Raw genomic sequence first — 21,805 nt, 5'->3', positions numbered from 1 at the left:
GATAAATATTATCTAATTATATAATTGGAAAGAAAATGTAATTCTTCAACCGTTCAACACATTGCAAGATAGTTATTATGGTCCACATTTTACAGATGAGAGAAGTACATTTCAGAGAAGAGGATTTCACTCAAGTTCACATGGCTAATAGGAAATGGCAGAACTCAGACTTAAACAAAGAACTTCTGACCTTGAAGCTGAAGCTCTAAGATCAGATTTGCTCATCAAATTAGCACACAGCCCACAAAGAGCATTCTAACAGCACTCTGTCCTCAATGGAGCTTCACAATGAAGAGAATTAGGATGAGAACTGTTGATGTTCTCTCCGAACAGAGGACTGATTTATTTATGCTGCCTTCCTGATGTTTGGAAATTGAAGTAGCGTACTATGACTTATTGCACATGGATGGAATGGTCTAAAGTACTTTCCTGAAAGTTCATCAAAGAGACAGAAAGTGAAAAGACACTTACCATAATTCCAGTGAGCAAACAGACTCCTTTCCCACAGTATGTGTTAGGTACCATGTCACCATAACCAATGGAGAGAAAAGTTATTGATATCAACCACATTGCTCCAAGGAAGTTGCTAGTAACATCCTGTTGATCATGGTACCTGAAAAATAGCAAACAAAGCCAGTCCTTCGTAATTAATCTAGAGTAGGGCTGCCAAGGGCAGTTTGATTCAATACAGTGAATTTACTAAGTAGCGTCTATAACATGCTCTATTTAGAGGTTTTCAAAGCTCATTATTATAAATAAGATTGGGGTTCTACCTAAGCAATCTGAAAGACATCAGAATTTCTCAACTTTAAAAATAATCTGAAAGAGAAACTGTAAAATACGAAAATTGCTTTTCTCACTGGTTTAAGTTGATTAACGCACATTGGTCTTTGAATCCTGCTTTGGCCTTGCTCCCATCTCATCCTTCCTTGATGCCCACTGATGTGCCCAACTTGTGGAACAATATGCAGTGCCCCGATCGCCCTCCTCACCTTTGTACCAAAAGGAGCCACGGTGTTCCCTCTGCTACCTTTATTTCTTTTTTTTTTTTTTTTTTTTTAATTTTATAGCTACTTTATTTATTTATTTATTTATTTTTGGCTGTGTTGGGTCTTCGGTTCGTGCGAGGGCTTTCTCCAGTTGCGGCAAGTGGGGGCCACTCCTCATCGCGGTGTGGGGACCGCTCTTCATCGCGGTGCGCGGGCCTTTCACTATTGCGGCCCCTCCCGTCACGGGGCACAGGCTCCAGACGCGCAGGCTCAGCAGTTGTGGCTCACGGGCCCAGCCGCTCCGCGGCATGTGGGATCTTCCCAGACCAGGGCTCGAACCCGTGTCCCCTGCATTAGCAGGCAGATTCTCAACCACTGCGCCACCAGGGAAGCCCTACCTTTATTTCTTAATGGGCCAACTCCTAGTCGTCTTTCAAAATAAGTTCAGGTGGGAGCCTCTTCCGTCTACGCTCCTCCCAGCCCATTTCTGGGGCTCCCTCAGTATCCCATATATTCCTCCATCACAGGACTACATTGTAGCTGTCTACCTGGAGGTCCCGTACTAGCCATCCTCCTTGAAGATGGAAAATGTACCTTTGATTGCATAATCCATGCCCAGAACTGGAGCTTAATATAAGTTATTACCTCACCAGATACACACAAAGAGTTTATAGTCAAAAAGAGGGAGAGGGATGCAGTTTATCCTCATTATTCTATGAGGTGTCAAATTTTTCTAATGAGAAGAAGGATTTTTATACCAGAAACAGATATAAAATTTTGCTGGAATTATCAGTGTTAAACAATAACCCTGGCCCATCGTGGGGCACTATTATCCACCATGCATACAACTGTGAGGCCATGCAAGTTGTTACTGTAGAGAAACTTGCCCTGGATGCATGCTTTGTGTAGTCATGGGGCAGAGTAGCCCTCCTCCATGGCAGTCACACCCCAGACTCTCTCTGGTCGCTAGAGACGTTCCTTGCTCTTCATCCAACTTCTGTAAGGACCACCCTTTCTTCCCAGCTCTCAGATACCACTGGGGATGGCTTTCCCTTCCTTATTTCTTGCTCTCCAAAGAGTGCTGATAATTCCCTAGCTTGCACTCACTCAGTCCTGCCTTTCAGCTCGATGACATGTCTGTGTAGCCAGAGCTGTGGAGGCAAGGAGGCTGTCCCATGACCCGAGCCCCAGGATTGATCCCATATACAACCTACACTGGGCCAGTGCATTCTATTTTTTTTTTTTCTTCTGTTCTTCAGATCATTCCAAGGCTTCTGCATCTATAGCCCAAAGTGCAGGAAGTTTATAGAGTATAAGCTTTCCTCTGCAGTGTCATACCTCTGAAGGGGAGACCGTGGATCTTGCCTCTGTCTTTGGATACAGAAAGGCCTATGCTTAACACTTTGGTACCTTTGTTTTCTAACAAAGAAGCGAGAACTAAGAAATGGTATTTTTTGCTACTTTGGTCTAGGGAAAGAGAAACCTCTGCTTGGAGTGAGTGGAACCCCAGAGTAAGGAAGAGTGACAGCATCACCGTATCTTCAAAGAGAAAATGGCAGGGCACGCACACAGGCAGCCAGCCCTGTTGAGGGGCATCCTGTGATTCTCTGGTGGTAGGAGGGCAGCAACCTCCATCATTCTACCCCAGGGAACTGCCACCATGACTTAGATGCAGAGTCCCCTTTTCCCAGGATGGCTGGGTGGAGAGGCTGTCATTGCCAAAAGGAAGGTCAAGATGTACTCATATTACACAGCCATAAAAAAGAATGAAATAATGCCATTTGCAGCAACATGGATGGACCTAGAGATTCTCACACTAAGTGAAGTAAGTCAGACAGAGGAAGACAAATATCATATGATATCACTTATACGTGGAATCTAAGAAAAAGATACAAATGAACTTATTTACAAAAATACCAGACTCAGACATAGCAAACAAATTTATGGTTAACAAAGGGGAGGGGTAAATTAAGAGTTTGGGATGAACAGATATACACTAATATACATAAAATAAATAAACAGCAAGGACCTATTGTATAGTACAGGGAACTATATTCAATATCTTGTAATAACCTATAATGGAAAAGAATTTGAAAAAGAATCTATATATGTATATATATATATCTGAAAAGAATATATATCTATCTGAATCACTTTGCTGTACACCTAAACTAACACAACATTGTAAATCAACTATAATTTAAAAAGATCAATTCCTAGCTTTTAAGGAAACCAGATGAGTGCACTTCCTCTGAGAAACTCTGTTAAATAACATGCACATAGGATTAGGGTGATGCGATCTGTGCTGTAGTTCAGCTACAACATGGGCTACCAGGCTCTGTGGACTGCTCGGGGAGCCTGCTATGCCTGTGTGATGAGGCTTCCATGGGGCCATGTGGTTTTTATTTCAAACAAGACCCTTAGAAGTAAGCTTTGGATTAATAACCCACCCATGATATTGGGGCTTTCTATGAATAGTCCTCATCAAGCAGTCGCCTGAAACAGGGAATACATTACCCTGGTGTGGGTGTGGGCTACATGAGAGAGGGGAGGCAAAAGCTTCATGGCCTATTCAATTCTTAATTGTGAGACAAAGTTTCTTCTTAACAAATCATGATTTACAGAAAAATTTGATGCGTATAAGAGCCAATGGCCCTAATTCCCTGGTGCATATGAAATATTTGTTGAGCCCTCACTATGTGTTCAACACTTGACTTGCAATTTCTCATTTTACATTGATGTTTTAAGACATGGACAACCTTTCTGGCTGAAAAAGCTATACTCTTCACCCTTTCTATATCAACAAAGTGTCCTCAATCACTACCCACTTAGAAAATGTGACCATGTCTGAGTGATAACCTCCAGTTATTGCTACATCGCTAGTGACCAGAACACATCTCTAGGCACATGGTGTTCCTTTGGTAGAGCAACTACAAAGAGGAGTTTGAGATTTCATACTGTAAACAAAGGTCTTTAAAGGGGCACCTTCACTGCTGGTGCCCACAGGTCAATCTTCTCAACTTTGGCAAGGGTGTGAAAGTCTTTCTCATCTGTTCTTCCTGAAGCACTTTGATTTGGTTTTCAAAGTTTAGAGCAGTAAATAACTTTGAAAGTTACAATAAGAAGCATTCACTGACTCTTCTTTAGTTACCTACATTTAATAAATACACAAGTTTTAAATACAATTTAAATACAAATTGCTCCCATCCTCATTAAACTCTTCACCATTCTCAAGTATTATGCCATTATATCATTCAGTTATTATTTGTTATATGCTATGCATGTTATATTGGGTCAGATACTGTAAAGCTGTATTGAAGGGCCTAATTAGAAACAAATATCTTTCTAGGAGTTGGTATTTAAGGGCTTGGGGTTCAATGGTAAATTATCTTTTTTGCTTAATAAATAATTAACCTACCTGAAAAATGGCTCAGAATGGAAAAATAACATTTCATACTAATGTTTTTGTTACATTCAGGCATACTTAGTCATGACTAGTCAAGAAGAGGCAGGTAATTAGGGACCACATTAGCTACTATTAGAACAATCAAGGTTTCTTCCTTGGCAACTCAGAAACAAATATTAGACTTATCAACAGGATGACGTTTTCACTTAGAACACTTCCAGGTTTTGAATTTATGCCAGTCACACCACTGTGAACGATTAATATATACAATTTAAACGGTTAAAAATTTTCAAAACGTTTCTCACAGTAAGTTCACGTCACAAACTTACTCAGACAATTCTGACCTTCTCCACAAGGGGAGCTATTCTGGGAAAGACTTGAAGAAATGACTCACATGGCAAATTTCAAATTCTAATGAATATGAATGCTTCTTTAATTAAAATATATTAAAGAAGATTAAAATTAGTCTAAGGAATGCCTAATGATCGCAAGCTTTTTTAAAAAAGGACTTTAGCATTTAGGGAGAGGACTTATCGCTGTTTTACAGCATTGCATGTTTCAGAGACTTAAAGATTGTAAGATCAGCTTTAATGTTTTAAAAGAAGTAAAACGTTCCTTTTCTTAGTTTCCATTCATTTCTTCATTCATTCTCGACTGTGGGTCTACCACTGTTTCTTAAATCACAAATATGGCAGCTTTCCACAATATTTGTTTAAATTCACAAGGGTGATCTTTCCAAGAGCATTACTGAATTCTTCCCACTCAATGAAGCAGCCTCTGCCCATCACTCCTGCCTCTCTCACAGCACCACTCCATAAGTAACAGGAGCTCTGGCCATAGTAATGGCTGGCAGTTATGCCATCCTCTTCCTCAGCTCTTTCTCTACAGGTACATTTCCTTCTGCCTAAAACCACCCTCCCCCACCTTCCTAGCCCTGATTTGTACTTTGAGAATCTGCTCATAACTCCCCTTTTCCAGACTCCACATAGCATTTTTAGCATGGTACTCTAGGCTGGACCATAGGTCCTTTCTCTGTATCCTGGGAGCCTCTTATAGCTATCTCTCATGCCATCAGTCAATGTCAACATGGGTCATAACACATATAATGTATACTTTGCTTATCAAACATGCCCCGAGAATCTAAATTATAAAGAATTTGAGGACAAAGATTATGCCTTACTCATTGTTTTATCTTCGCTTAGAAGAATAGAGCAGGGAATTGGTGTTTATTGAGTTAATTAATATGACAGTATGAAACATTTTTTCTCAAACTGACTTGCCCTTGGCCACATGTTAGGCCTTCAGGATCACAAATATAGAAGTACAAAAAAGGGATAGAAATGAGTCTTTCCCATCAATCAATATAAATCAGATTTGTCATGTTATGTTCCAAGATCTGTAGGCAACTTATAAGTTATTTTTACACATGTAAAAAATATTCAACAATGGAAGCTTACAGCTGACAAACTATGTTCATTAATCCTTTTCCATTAAACATACTATTAATACTATGAATAGCAAAAATACCTTAATTTTCAGCTCTGATCTCAAATGTCAGCATCAGTTATACAGTGAAAAGTATTATGGAGATTCAAATGCATGTGATCAATCTATCATCAATTCTCTTTCCTGAATCCACCATTCTCTCCTGAAATATTGCTAAAATGATAGTAAGGCAATTTAAAAAAGGTATAAGCCCACAATAACAAAAAAAAAAATAGGAAAAGAGAAATCAGAGAATGAAAAATAACACATTTTTATACAAACAAAAGGGCATGGGGAATTCTGCTTCCAGCCAAGATGGAACAACAAAGGACTGAATTCATGCTGCTTCTTGAAACAACTACAAAACCAGACAAATATTTGAAACAATAGTGAACAAGGCATAGATAATCTATAAACAAAGAACAGTGATCCCTGAGAGATGGTAAACAGCCAAAGTGAGTCATAAAATTGCCCCAGCTTAATGCTTCAAGAAAGAGTCCAGAATGTAGCTCAGGTATGGAAATCAGCAGAGCCCAGAGGTCTCCCCAAGTTGAGGACAGAGCTGGGAATACAGGGAGGCCATGAGTTTATAGGGCCAAAATCCAGAGAGGAAACATCTGCACAGAGAGATCCAGAGATCTGTAGAAATGCCTCCTTGATTATTCAGCCAAGTACTTACTGATCGATACGCACAAGTAAAACTGCAAGGTTGAGGAAGTGAAAATACTATATGTAAAGTGGTACATTATCACTTGAAGGTAGACTGTAGTAAGTGATACAATGTCAGGGGAAGATAAAACTGTGACAATTTAGTTATAGTATACCTAAGTGTATAGGTATGCTATAACTCCTAAAAGAATCATTAAAATAATACATCAAAGAGCAATAAGTGATAATCTAATAAAGGATATAAGATAGAATAAAAAAAGATAAGCAATCCAAAAGGAGGCAGAAATGGAAAAAAGGAACAGAGACTAGATGGGACAAATAGAAAACAAATAGCCAGAGGACAGATTTACCCAAGCATATCTATAACCACATTAAATATAAATGGCCTAAATACTCCAAATTAAAAGGCATAGATTATTATAAACTAAAAGGCAAACTAAAAGGCATAGATTATTATAGAACCCATGGAAGGTTCACAACTTGGAGAAACCAGATGTCATGCAATGAGTGGGTAAAGTCCAAAGTTGAAAACAGGAGAAATTATGATGTCTAAGTATATGGAATAATAGATGCCCAGGTGCTTGCCCCTGCCTGGTATTGCTAGACAACTAACAGGAGATAGAGGTTTGTTCACTGAGGAAACACTGGAGATTCTGATCCAGGCCCCAGCTAAGGTCTGGAAAGATGTTTGGGGCTGAAAACGTGGTAATTAAATTCAAGTTTCCAAGCTGAACAACAACATTCCCAGTTTACTTTCTTCACTCCCTGTTCTTGACCCTATATTAGAACTTATTAATACAGAGAAAGAATATATTTCTCTCTGGAGAAACAGAATAGTTTCAGTGAAAAGACATTCATGTGCTAACAGCAAGGATTTTCTAATGAAAAATGCAGCCTTCCCCTTATCCACCCATAGTGAATTTCACCAGACACTAAGCTCCTCTCCCCATACAAAGTTTCCAATTCCCACTCTTGAACCGTGAAAGACTAGCAAATGATCAGCACACATTTGAAGTATACTTTCTATAAAAAAGTTACTGACAAAAATGGGAGGGGAAAAGAAAGGAAAGAAAGAAGGGAAAAGGGAGGAAACAGAATAATCTCCAGACAATGGAGAGTGATGGGGTGCGGGACTCCTGAACTTTCTAAGTTATATCATGAACGAACTAAAGGAAAATATAACATCCATAAAAAGGAACAGGATGCTACAAAGAAGTGCAATTAAAGAATAAAAAAGAGGGACTTTTAAAAAACTTAAAATTATAATGAAAAAAATAATTGCAATACAATTAGAATATAAATTGGTAGAAATCTCCCAGAAAGTAGAACAAAAAGACAAAAAGAGAAGGGAAAAGGGAGAACAAAGAAGATATATTCTCAGAGAACACAGAGCGTCTAACAACTAACTTCAAAAGGAGAACACAGAAGTGGAAGGAAAGAAATGATAATTTTTTAAAATTTCTTTGGTTTTCCAGGAAAACTGGAAGGCAGGCATCTCTAAAGGGAAGTTCTACTTAGTATTTGCACAGAGAATAACGAAAGACCTGTGCCAAGGGGGATCATCGTAAATTTTTAAATACTAGGAATAGAGAGATGATCTTTGAAAGTTTCAAAGGGGAAAAATAGATCACAGATAAACATTAAAAATGGTTGCCTCGCAATAACAGACATATGGGTCAATGGAACAGAACAGAAAGCTCAGAAATAAACTCACACACCTATGGACAATTAATCCTCAACAAAGGAGGCAAGAATATACAATGCAGAAAAGACAGCCTCTTCAGCAAGTGGTGTTGGAAAAGTGGGACAGCCACATGTAAATCAATGAAGTCAGAACACACCCTCACACCATGCACAAAAATAAACTCAAAATGGCTTAAAGACTTAAATATAGGACATGACACGATTAAACTCCTAGAAGAGAACATAGGCAAAACATTCTCTGACATAAGTCGTACCAATGTTTTCTTAGGTCAGTCTCCCAAGGCAATAGAAATAAAAGTAAAAGTAAACAAATGGGACCTAATCAAACTTACAAGCTTCTGTACCACAAAGGAAACCAGAAACAAAATGAAAAGACAACATATAGACTGGGAGAAAATATTTGCAAATGATGCAACTGATAAGGGCTTAATTTCCAAACTATACAAACAGCTCATACAACTCAGTAACAAAAAAAACAACCCTATCCAAAAATGGGCAGAAGACCTAACCAGACATTTCTCTAAAGAAGACATACAGATGGCCGAGAGGCACATGAAAAGATGCTCAACATCACTAAGTATTAGAGAAATGCAAATCGAAACTACAATGAGGTACCACCTCACACCGGTCAGAATGGCCATCATTAAAAAAATCTACAAATAATAAATGTTGGAGAGGGTGTGGAGAAAAGGGAGCCCTCCTACACTGTTGGTGGGAATGTAAACTGGTGCAGCCATTATGGAAAACACTATGGAGGTTCCTCAAAAAACTAAAGATAGAGTTGCCATATAATCCAGCAATCCCACTCCTGAGCATATACCCAGACTATATAAAAGCTATAATTTTCGAAAGCTATAATTCGAAAAGATACATGCACCCCTATGGTCATAGCAGCTCTACTTACAATAGGCAAGACATGGAAACAACCTAAATGTCCATTGACAGATGAATGGATAAAGAAGATGTGGCACATATATACATACATATACACACAGGTACAATGGACTATCACTCAGCCATAAAAAAGAATGAAATAATGCCATTTGCAGCATCATGGATGGACTTAGAGATTATCACACTAAGTAAGTCAGAAAGAAAAAAACAAATACCATCTGATATCACTTATATGTGGAATCTAAAACACGACCCAAATGAACATATCTACGAAACAGAAACAGACTCACAGATATAGAGGACAGACTTGTGGTTGCCAAGGGGGAGGGGGTCGGAGAGGGAAGGACCACAAGTTTGGAATTAGCAGATGCACACTATTATGTATAGGATGGATAAACAACAAGGTCCTACTGTATAGCACAGGGAATGATTTCAATATCCTGTGATAAACCATAAAAGAAAAGAATATGAAAAAATATATATATGTATAACAGAGTCACTCTGCTGTACAGCAGAAATTAACACATTGTAAATAAATCAACTATACTTCAATAAAATTTTAAAAAATACATACTAAAAATGGTTGCCTCTAACATTATTTAATTGTATTAACGTGTGTGTGAGGGGTGGGGGTGGAGAGGAAGGCAGAGGCAATCTATTTCTCCCAGATTTGTAGAGGGGAAGGATGGAGAATCGGGAGAAGGAACTGAACAGGAGTAATTCCAGCCCTCTCTGCTCTGCCTGCCCACAGAGCAGGTGTATTTGGTTCTCTATATTGTAAGCTTCCCAGGCCAGGGGTGATCCAATACAGGGTATAAAAGTTCACCTATGACTCCATCTAACTCAGTGGTGAATCATCAGAACACCAGGCAGCCCACTGGGATATAGGTCAAGTGGTGGTATCCAGATCTGCTTCACGTCAGCAATGAAGCTGATATTTTGCTGTCTGCCGATTGAAGACCCAGAGAAGTATGATAAATTATCTCTCTCCAAGCTCCAAATATGTGCATGGAGTTTTCACCTAAAGCAAAAGCAAATAAAATAAGTGATCCAATTAATTAAAACATATACAAAGAAGTCCAATGAAGGGACATATTTAGGTTCAAAGGAGAAAAGTGCTGAGTGCCAAATGGCTCAGAAAGGAGGGGTGACACGTATCTCTTATTTGCCACCGATCCATATCAAAGGGGTGCACCTGTAGCTGCATGTTAGAATCACCTGGGAAGCACTGACAATTGCCTATGCAAAAGCCCCATCCTCAATCAATGAAGCCAAGAACTCTGGGGGTGGGGCCATGACAGAGATGTTTTTTTTTAAAGCTCCTCTGGTAATTTGTATGTGTTGTCAAAGCTGAGAACTAACTATTAGCTTTATTTCAGAAGTTCTCATTCAGTAACATGTTGAGCTTCTATATGTATAACAGAACTTTTGGAGGCACTGGGAACATGTAGATGGATAAAAATAGTAAGCATTCATGAGAAGCCTAAAAGGCAGAAAGGGGGAGAACTGATGGCAAGAAATAATAAGGTAATATACAAGTTGTAATAAATGTGAATGTGAGCGGCAAAGGTAGATCAAGAAAAAATGTATATAATAGATTAGAAGTAATCACATGAGTGTCCAATATAACACTGACACCTAAAATTATAGTTTTAAACAAAAAAAAAATGTAAAATTTTGTAGGTCCAACCCCTTTACTAAAAACCTCTCTGAGTAAGGGTGCTCTAAAGTGAAAACACTTTAATTATATATGTATAAAACTACTCAAATAATTTACAGAAATCCCTTCAACTCAAACAATTTGAATTGCCCCAATCTGTGTGACTTTCTCCTAATCCCTTCTTCATACTCCTACTTTTTTCCCTATCGCTGAGTCATGAAAACACAGACATGACTTTAGGACCTTGGGGATCCCCATATAGACTTCCTTCAATACCAACAAGTATCCAGAGAAAAGCAGCAGAGACAGGCTGCATAATGTTACCTATAAAACCTAACTCATTTGGGCATAAGCCAGATTCAATTTTTATTAACTGTCTAATTCTTTAACTCTAAAACACCAAAGTGAGTTTTCTACTTTGAATTTATTTTGCTCCTTTAACCTTGCATGTTTGGAATTTTTTCTTCTTTTCTGTTAATCTAGAAAAGTCAAAAAACTAAACACTTCTCTCTCTTCCTCTCTCCTTTCCCCCACTTCCACTTTCCCTCTTCCTTCCTCTCCCTTTCTCTTTCCTCCGTGCGTGTGTGTGTGTGTGTGTGTGTGTGTATACTTCATTCACAATGCAGATACAGAAGACTGGTCTTTGGGTAGAGACCATCAGTAGGTATGTCTGTCTAAGGGCATAAGCTTCCTATGAAATACAGCTCAAAGTCCCTAAAGGAAAAGAGTGTGTAACAGAACATATATGGATTTTCAAATTTGAAGAATTACATTCCTTATGTTTCCCTGAAAAGATGACAAAATGTTTTATTGTCTCTCTATTATTCACTTATGCATTTTCATTTCTGTTAGAATAAGTGAGTTCAGAAACGACATCTGTCAATAAGCTAACAGTCTTAGATCGCATACCCGTATAATTATTTGACGATTATCTATGTTAAAGACCTATAGGAACACAATGGTATCACATCAACATAAGCTAAACAGACCTGAAAAGACTTATCAGTATTCAGGCTCTCTATGATAAAGGGGGTTAGTGAAATATGCCCAGCTCTAGGAAAGAACTTTCAGGTCAGAGAGCCATGGAGATTAAGTCTGGTTCCTAAAAACGAAGATGGAGGAAGAGCCCAGGGCATAAGTGTCCATCATGAGAGATTCCTTGAATGCAGAACTCTATGTAAGCAGCAGTTCTCAATCCTAGTGCACCTTAAGATGTTCTTGTTTAAGATCTTGAAATATAATTCAAATAATACAACTTATCTATATACATGATTTATAAAACAAAAATCCATATAATATCCTAACTGTAATACAGAAAAATAAGAGAGAAGTAATTTATAATAAATCATGTATTTCAATATCTAAATGCTCGGGCAAGGCTAACCTAGAAGATTTAAGAAGCAGTCAGTTGTTTGCACCTATATGTAAAAGCACGTGAATACAGTTCAGTCTGATGAAAGTGTATGGTTCTGAATTCAAATGCCACAGGGGCACGGTCATACCTAATGTGATTTTCTAAAATGTGAAAAACTTTTGGTCAAATTCCAAATAAAACAAATGACAATTTTCCCTCAATTTACACACTAATAACATTATTTAAAAATTAAGCATATGTTACAATTGAGCAAAAATATTTTATGTTTATATTTTAAATGGATTTAAGTCTAAACTAAGAAGATTATAAATAGGTGTTTAGTACACAGAATGTCCACCAGGTGAGTCTAAGGTCAAATGGGATACAGAACAGTTCTTTGTTGGGTGGGAATGTCCCATACAAACAGAATACAGAGCATCCCTGGCCCCACTGAATGACAGCAAAAAACCCCTTCCCTGGAATGGTTTCAGGGAACAAAACTACCCCCAGTGAGAACCAGTGGTCCAAAGTTTCAGAGCACCTGGTACTCTGCAACAGCCATTGGAAAATCTGGAGCTAGCTTCATTTCAACACATCTGGAGAGCAGTGAAACTAGAAAACCATGGAATTTGGCACAAATTATATTCTTAAGCCCCAGCTACTCCCCAGGCTACCAAAAAAAATACCAAGTTCCAGAGCAATGTTATAACCACGGCTTGCATTTCCACCAAGGTTCTCTTCCTTCTTCGTTTCTTTACTAACTTCCCAACCAATAGTTATTTTAATTTTTCTGGAGCGAGGTCCATTCCTTCCACTCCTGCTATGGGCCAAGCATCCCTCCACACACTGTGAGCTCCTCTAAGGGGCTGGAAGGTGGGGAGACAGACCTGGAACCACACTTGGTCAGGCCCAAGATTTCCTTACCAGAAAGTCCATTTTTCAAGCATTCCCTTACCAAAGTCACTTAGTACAATTCATGTCTGACACACGCCAGGCTCTACTAATAGCAGAGAGAGCATGTCTACACTGGCCTGGCGGGCTGTGGTTTTAGAAGCCCCCCTACACCCAACCCTCCATGATTTTCCAGCAGCGTGACAGCCCGCAGAGCTATTTACTTCCCTTCTGGGAAGAGCGGTGGGCAGACAGTCACTAGGTGGCAGTGCCACACTAATTTATCCCCACGGCTGCCTGGCTGAGTTTGGGCCGACCAGTGCCAGAGTCAGCTTGTGAGGGGACTTTCCTGGGAATACCTTCCGGCGAAAGCCCCTCTCCTGGGCATCCTGGAAGAACGGGTTGTTCCATTGAAGAAACAGCCCCTACAACTGATACACACAAGCCCAGGGCCACTCCTACACCTGCAGCTTCAGGTGTTACCAAGCATCTTAGGGGTATCATCTGAGGTGAGAGAGTGTGTGTATGTGTGGGTCCGGACATGCATTCCATTCTAGATCCAATTAATATAGATCTAAGGTAGCTGCATATCTTCACATTTCAACCCTCTGAGATTCTCTAGATCAAATACCAGACCATACCTTGTAAATCTGTAAGAACAAAAAAGTCCCTGTGGATTTTTCTAACCAGGCCATGTTGGAAATGAAACAGCATTTGAGGATATAGGTGTCAGGGTCTTGTTTACTCACTCTGAGATCGAGTCCAGGAAGGGCTGCTCTATATTCAGAGGTAGTGATCGCCCACCGCCCCCCCTTAGCTTCTTTACCCAAAACAGCAAGTCTTAATGTCCGAGTCTCCCTGTATTCTATTGTGAGACTCACCCATCTACCTCCCAGGTGGCTGCCAGCACTGAGATCACGAAGTACTAGCCAAATGCTACTTGATCAGTACATAAAGACTGTATTTGTGTTCTACTTGACCAAATCCCTCTCTATTTGTGTAAAAGCAGACACAAAGAAAAGTCACTGCTTTTGCAAGTGTGCCTTCTTGCACGCAGGTGAGGTGGCAGACATTGGGGCTCTTCCGAGCATAGGCAGCTTTTGGGTTTGCTCCCTTCTGCTGTCAGTGTCAATGAGCACAGTGATTGGTACCACTGAGATGTGAAAGAGTGGAAAGAGGACTGGGGAAAGGAAGGAGGGAGAGGAAGCAGTAAGTCAGGCGCTATCCTGGCACAGCAGAAGTAGCACGGGGTGAGGGTACATCAGTCAACAAAATAGAGTAAGAAGAAAGACGGATTGTTCAGCAACAAGAAGTCCAAACAAGAAAAAAGAGAAATATCGCAACCTTTCTATGTCATACTGTTCCCCTACTCCTCAGCTGCCCTCCCTCCCACAGACACTAGGACTTCAATCCTCAGGGGGGCAGGGGACGGGGAAGGTACATTTCTGTGTCCCAGCATCTATCATGCATTCCTGAGAAATTTTTAACATCTGTTTAGGGCTCTCAGTCAACTGGAAAAGAATATACCCCAGTGACCCCAATCAGCCCAGCTCTAAGTTGCCGCATCAACAGTAGGCACTTATCATGAACTGATTTTAAAGCTTGAGTTTTCAAAATACAGCAAATGAAAATTCCAACTTAGAACCTATGATGACAAGAAGTTTTAGCCTCCAGCACTTCACAGTTCCAGGCTATGTTTCTAGGGAAGCAAAACATTCCTGAATGTCCTTTTATTCCTTAGAGAGAGACGAGAAGCAGCAGAGAGTCAGAAAACTGAGCCATCAAACCAAGAAGAGAGCAGAGAGAGCTCTCAGGGACACTGAGCTGAAGGTGACTTCAGCAAGGCTGAGGTGATGGATCGCACAATTTCTGAGAAGGTCATTTGCAGGGTTCACCGGTTAAATTTTCCTACTTCAATTCTAAAAATTCGTCTTTGAGGGCCTGCTAATTGCATCTTGCTTGATTGAGCATGAGCAGCTTAACTATAGACTGCAACACCAAAACATCGTGAACGGAATTAAAACCCAGGTCTAGGTTCAGGAAGGAGGAACACATGTGGGGAACAGACCTTCCTCAAACCCAACCCACTGTCACCAAGGACCTGTCAATCCTCCACTGTATAAAGTCCTCAGAGGTCTGCAGTTGAAACAGTATGTCTGGAAAAGGGCCAGGGCCCCGCTGGATGGTGCCCCAACTCGCCCACTCTGGTTCCAGAAGGCTGTGCCAGAATTCCTTCCCTAGGATTGGAAACGTCTTCTTTCTCCCTCTTTGGGGCTGGGAGGCTGGGAAAGAGGAGGAGGGGGACCTTCAAGAGGGCAGAGGAGTAAGACATGGAGATTACCTTCTGCCCCACAAATATATCAAAAATACATCTATGTGTGGAACAACTCCTATAGGATACCTACTGAACGCTGGCAGAAGACCTCAGACTTCCCAAAAGGCAAGAAAATCCCCATGTACCTGGCCATGTGTCTGACAGGGTCTTAGTGCCCCGGCCTGGTGTTAGGCCTGAGCTTCTGAGGTGGGAGAGCCGAGTTCAGGACATTGGACCACCAGAGACCTCCCAGCCCCACGTAATATCAGTCGGCGAGAGCTCTCCCAGAGATCTCCGTATCAATGCTAAGGCCCAGCTCCACCCAACGGCCGGCAAGCTCCAGTGCTGGAGACCCCATGCCAAACAACTAGCAAGACAGGAACACAACCCTGCCCATTAGCAGAGAGGGTGCCTAAAACCATAAGGTCACAGACACCCCAAAACACACCACCAGACGCAGCCCTGCCCACCAGAAAGACAAGATCCAGCCCCATCCACCAGAACACAGGCACCAGTCCCCTCCACCAGGAAGCCTACACAAGCCACTGAGCCAACCTTACCTACTGGGGGAAGACACCAAAATCAACGGGAACTATGAACCTGGAGCCTGCGAAAAGGAGACCCCAAAACCGGTAAGTTAAGCAAAATGAAAAGACAGAGAAATATGCAGCAGATGAAGGAGCAAGGTAAAACCCACCAGACCAAACAAATGAAGAGGAAATAGGCAGTCTACCTGAAAAAGAATTCAGAGTAATGATAGTAAAAATGATCCAAAATCTTGGAAATAGAATGGAGAAAATACAAGAAATGTTTAACAAGGACTAGAAGAACTAAAGAGCAAACAATGATGAACAACACAGTAAATAAAATGACAAATTCTCTAGGGAGGTGGACCTTCAAGATGGCAGAGGAGTAACACGTGGAGATCACCTTCCTCCCCACAAGTACATCAGAAATACATCTACATGTGGAACAACTCCTACAGAACACCTACTGAACGCTGGCAGACCTCAGGCTTCCCAAAAGGCAAGAAACTCCCCACGTACCTGGGTAGGGCAAAAGAAAAAACAGAGACAAAGAATAGGGATGGGACCTGCACTTCTGGTAGGGAGCTGTGAAGGAGAAAGGTTTCCACACACTAGAAGCCCCTTCGTGGGCGGAGACTGCGGGTGGCAGAGGGGGTAAGCTTTGGAGCCACGGAGGAGAGCACAGCCACAGGGGTGCGGAGAGCAAAGCAGAGAGATTCCCACACAGAGGAGCGGTGCTGACCAGCACTCACCAGCCCGAGAGGCTTGTCTGCTCACCCGCCGGGGCGGGCGGGGCCTGGGAGCTGAGGCTCAGGCTTTGGGCGGATCCCAGGGAGAGGACTGGGGTTGGCGGCGTGAACACAGCCTGAAGGGGGCTAGTGCACCACAGCTAGCCGGGAGGGAGTCCAGGAAAAAGTCTGGACCTGCTGAAGAGGCAAGAGACCATTGTTTTGGGGTGCACGAGGAGAGGGGATTCAGGGCACCACCTAAACGAGCTCCAGAGACGGGTGCAAGCCGCGGCTATCAGCGCGGACCCCAGAGACGGGCATGAGACGCTAAGGCTGCTGCTGCCGCCACCAAGAAGCCTGTGTGCAAGCACAGGTCACTATCCACACCGCCCCTCCCGGGAGCCTGTGCAGCCCGCCACTGCCAGGGTCCCGTGATCCAGGGACAACTTCCCCGGGAGAACACACGGCGCGCCTCAGGCTGGTGCAATGTCATGCTGGCCTCTGCCGCCGCAGGCTCGCCCCGCATCCGTACCCCTCCCTCCCCCCGGCCTGAGTGAGCCAGAGCCCCCGAAGCAGCTGCTCCTTTAACCCCATCCTGTGTGAGCGAAGAACAGACGCCCTCAGGCGACCTACATGCAGAGGCGGGTCCAAATCCAAAGCTGAACCCCGGGAGCTGTGCGAACAAAGAAGAGAAGGGGAAATCTCTCCCAGCAGCCTCAGAAGCAGCGGATTAAATCTCCACAATCAACTCGATGTACCCTGCATCTGTGGAATACCTGAATAGACAACGAAGCATCCCACAATTGAGGCGGTGGACTTTGGGAGCAACTGTAGACTTGGGGCTGGCTGTATGCGACTGACTGGTTTCTGGTTGTATTATCATAGTTTAGTTTTCAGAGTTTATTATCATTGGTAGGTTTGTTTACCGAGTTGGCAGCTCTCTTCCTTTTTTTAAATATATATATATTTATATTGCTTTTCTTTGTGTGATTTTGTCTGTATAGCTTTGCTTTTACCATCTGTCCTAGGGTTCTGTCTGTCCGTTTCTTTTTTTTAAATATAGTTTTTAGCACTTGTTATCCTTGGTGGATTTGATTTTGGGTTTGGTTGCTCTCTTCTTTCTTTCTTTCTTTCTTTTTTTCTTATTTTTTAAATTACATTTTAATGTTTTTATTTTTAATAAATTAAAAAAATTTTTTAAATTATTTTATTTATTTTCTTTCTTCCTTCTGTCCTCCCTCCCTCCCTCCCTCCCTCCCTCTCTCTCTCTCTCTCTCTCTCTCTCTCTCTCTCTCCCTCCCTCTCTCTCTCTCTCTCTCTCTCTCTCTCTCTCTTTCTTTCTTTCTTTTCTCCCTTTTCTACTGAGCCGTGTGGCTGACAGGGTCTTGGTGCTCCAGCCAGGTGTCAGGCCTGTGCCTCTGAGGTGGGAGAGCCGAGTTCAGGACACTGGTCCACCAGAGACCTCCCAGCTCCACGTAATATAAAAAGACGAAAGCTGTCCCAGAGAGTTCCATCTCAATGCTAAGACCCAGCTCCACTCCAAAACCAGCAAGCTACAGTGCTGGACACCCTATGCCAAACAACTAGCAAGACAGGAACACGACCACACACATTAGCAGAGAGGCTGCCTAAAATCATAATAAGGTCCCAGACAACCCAAAACACACCACCAGATGCGGTTCTGCCCATCAGAAAGACAAGATCCAGCCTCATGCACCAGAACACAGGCACTAGTCCCCTCCACCAGGAAGCCTACACAACCCACTGAACCAACCATGGCCTCTGGTGGCAGACACCAAAAACAATGGGAACTACGAACCTGCAGCCTGTGAAAAGGAGACCCCCCAAACACAGTAAGTTAAGCAAAATGAGAAGACAGAGAAACACACAGCAGATGAAGGAGCAAGGAAAAAACCTACCAGACCAAACAAATGAAGAGGAAATAGGCAGTCTACCTGAAAAAAAATTCAGAGTAATGATAGTAAAGATGATCCAAAATCTTGGAAATAGAATGGAGAAAACAAAAGAAACGTTTAACAAGGACCTAGAACAACTAAAGAGCAAACAAACAATGATGAACAACTCAATAAATGAAATTAAAAATTCTCTAGAAGGAATCAATAGCAGAATAACTGAGGCAGAAGAAGGGATAAGTGACCTGGAAGAGAAAATAGTGGAAATAACTATGAAGAGCAAAATAAAGAAAAAAGAATGAAAAGAATTGAGGACAGTCTTAGAGACCTCTGGGACAATGCTAAATGAACCAATTTGAATTACAGGGGTCCCAGAAGAAGAATAGAAAAAGAAAGCGACTGAGAAAATATTTGAAGAGATTATAGTTGAAAACAGCCCTAATATGGGAAAGGAAATAGTCAATCACAATCAAGTCCAGGAAGTGCAGAGAGTCCCATACAGGATAAATCCAGGAGAAACACACCAAGACACATATTAATCAAACTACCAAAAATTAAATACAAAGAAAAAATATTAAAAGCAGCAAGGGAAAAACAACAAATAACATACAAGGGAATCCCCATAAGGTTAACAGCTGATCGTTCAGCAGAAACTCTGCAAGCCAGAAGGGAGTGGCAGGACATATTGAAAGTGATGAAAGGGAAAAAAACCACAACCAAGATTACTCTACCTAGCAAGGATCTCATTCAGATTCAATGGAGAAATTGAAACCTTTACAGACAAGCAAAAGCTAAGAGAATTCAGCACCACCAAACCAGCTTTACAACAAATGCTAAAGGAACTTCTCTAAGCAGGAAACACAAGAGGAGGAAAAGACCTACAATACCAAACCCAAAACAATGAAGAAAATGGTAATAGGAACACACATATTGATAACTACCTTAAATATAAATGGATTAAATGCTCCAACCAAAAGATATAGACTGGCTGAATGGATACAAAAACAAGACCTATATATATGCTGTCTACAAGAGACACACTTCAGACCTAGGGACACATAAAGACTGAAACTGACGGGATGGAAAAAGACATTCCATGTAAATGGAAATCAAAAGAAAGCTGGAATAGCAATTTTCATGTCAAACAAAATAGACTTTAAAATACAGACTATTACAAGAGACAAAGAAAGACACTACATAATGATCAAGGGATCAATCCAAGAAGAAGATATAACAATTGTAGATATTTATGCACCCAACATAGGAGCACCTCAATACATAAGGCAAATGCTAACAGCCATAAAAGGGGAAATCGACAGTAACACAATCATATTACGGGACTTTTAACACCCCACTTTCAGCAATGGACAGATCATCCAAAATGAAAAAAAAAAGGAAACACAAGCTTTAAATGATACATTAAACAAGATGGACTTACTTGATATTTATAGGACACTCCATCCAAAAACAACAGAATACACTTTCTTTTCAAGTGCTTATGGAACATTCTCCAGGATAGATCATATCTTGGGTCACAAATCAAGCTTTGGTAAATTTAATAAAATTGAAATCATATCAAGTATCTTTTCGAACCACAAGGCTATGAGAGTAGGTATCAATTAGAGGAAAAAGTCTGTAAAAAATACAAACACATGGAGGCTAAACAATACACTACTTAATAACCAAGAGATCACTGAAGAAATCAAAGAGGAAATTTAAAAAAACCTGGAAATAAATGACAATGAAAACATGATGACCCCAAACCTATGGGATGCAGCAAAAGCAGTTCTAAGAGGGAAGTTTATAGCAATACAATCTGACTTCAGGAAACAAGAAGAATCTCACATAAACAACCTAACCTCACACCTAAAGCAATTAGAGAAAGAAGAACCAAAAAAATAAAAAAAAACCCCAACGTTAGCAGAAGGAAAGAAATCATAAAGATCAGAGCAGAAATAAATGAAATAGAAACAAAGAAAAAAAACAGCAAAGATCAATAAAACTAAAAGATGGTTCTTCGAGAAGATAAACAAAATTGATAAACCATTAGCCAGACTCATCAAGAAAAAAAGGGAGAAGACTCAAATCAATAGAATTAGAAATGAAAAAGGAGAAGTAACAACTGACACTGCAGAAATACAAAGGATCACGAGAGATTACTACCAGCAACTCTATGCCAATGAAATGGACAACCTGGAAGAAATGGACACATTCTTAGAAAAGCACAACCTTCCGAAACTGAACCAGGATGAAACAGAAAACATAAACAGACCAATCACAAGCACTGAAATTGAAACTGTGATTAAAAATCTTCCAACAAACAAAAGCCCAGGACCAGATGGCTTCACAGGTAAATTCTATCATTTAGAGAAGAGCTAACACCTATACTTCTCAAACTCTTCGAATATAGCAGAGGGAGGAACACTGCCAAACTCATTCAATGAGGCCACCATCACGGTGATACCACAACCAGACAAAGATGTCACAAAGAAAGAAAACTACAGGCCAATATCACTGATGAACACAGATGCAAAAATCCTCAACAAAACACTAGCAAACAGAATCCAGCAGCACATTAAAAGATCATACGCCATGATCAAGCGGGGTTTATCCCAGGAGTGCAAGGATTCTTCAATATACGCAAATCAATGTGATAAACCATATTAACAAACTGAAGCAGAAAAACCATAAGATCATCTCCATAGATGCAGAAAAAGCTTTCGACAAAATTCAACACCCATTTATGATAAAAACCCTCCAGAAAGTAGGCATAGAGGGAACTTACCTCAACATGATAAAGGCCATATATGACAAACCCACAGCCAACATCATTCTCAGTGGTGAAAACCTGAAACCATTTCCACTATGATCAGGAACAAGACAAGGTTGCCCACTCTCACCACTACTATTCAACATACATTTGGAAGTTTTAGCCACAGCAATCAGAGAAGAAAAAGAGATAAAAGGAATCCAAATCAGAAAAGAAGAAGTAAAGCTGTCACTGTTTGCAGATGACATGATACTATACATAGAGAATCCTAAAGACGCTACCAGGAAACTACTAGAGCTAATCAATGAATTTGGTAAAGTAGCAGGATACAAAATTAATGCACAGAAATCTCTTGCATTCCTATACACTAATGATGAAAAATCTGAAAGAGAAATTAAGGAAACACTCCCATTTACCATTACAACAAAAAGTATAAAATACCTAGGAATCAACCTACCTAAGGAGACAAAAAACCTGTATGCAGAAAACTATAAGACACTG

The 21,805-nt window shown here is 40.8% G+C and overlaps 1 protein-coding gene across 3 annotated transcripts in view; it reads right to left on the bottom strand.

The window, feature by feature from the left end:
• Nucleotides 1–21,805, bottom strand: part of KCNN2 (potassium calcium-activated channel subfamily N member 2) — a 316,641-nt gene that overhangs the window by 44,763 nt on the left and 250,073 nt on the right. For all 3 annotated transcript variants that reach the window (XM_007192113.2, XM_057541626.1, XM_057541627.1), the window contains one exon: nt 472–613. In XM_007192113.2, coding sequence (XP_007192175.2) covers nt 472–613 — 142 coding nt within the window. The remainder of the gene's footprint in view (nt 1–471; nt 614–21,805) is intronic.

The sequence above is a fragment of the Balaenoptera acutorostrata genome, chromosome 2 (assembly GCF_949987535.1).
Source record: "Balaenoptera acutorostrata chromosome 2, mBalAcu1.1, whole genome shotgun sequence".
Lineage (NCBI taxonomy): Eukaryota > Metazoa > Chordata > Mammalia > Artiodactyla > Balaenopteridae > Balaenoptera > Balaenoptera acutorostrata.
This window is presented reverse-complemented; position numbering and strand designations above follow the sequence as displayed.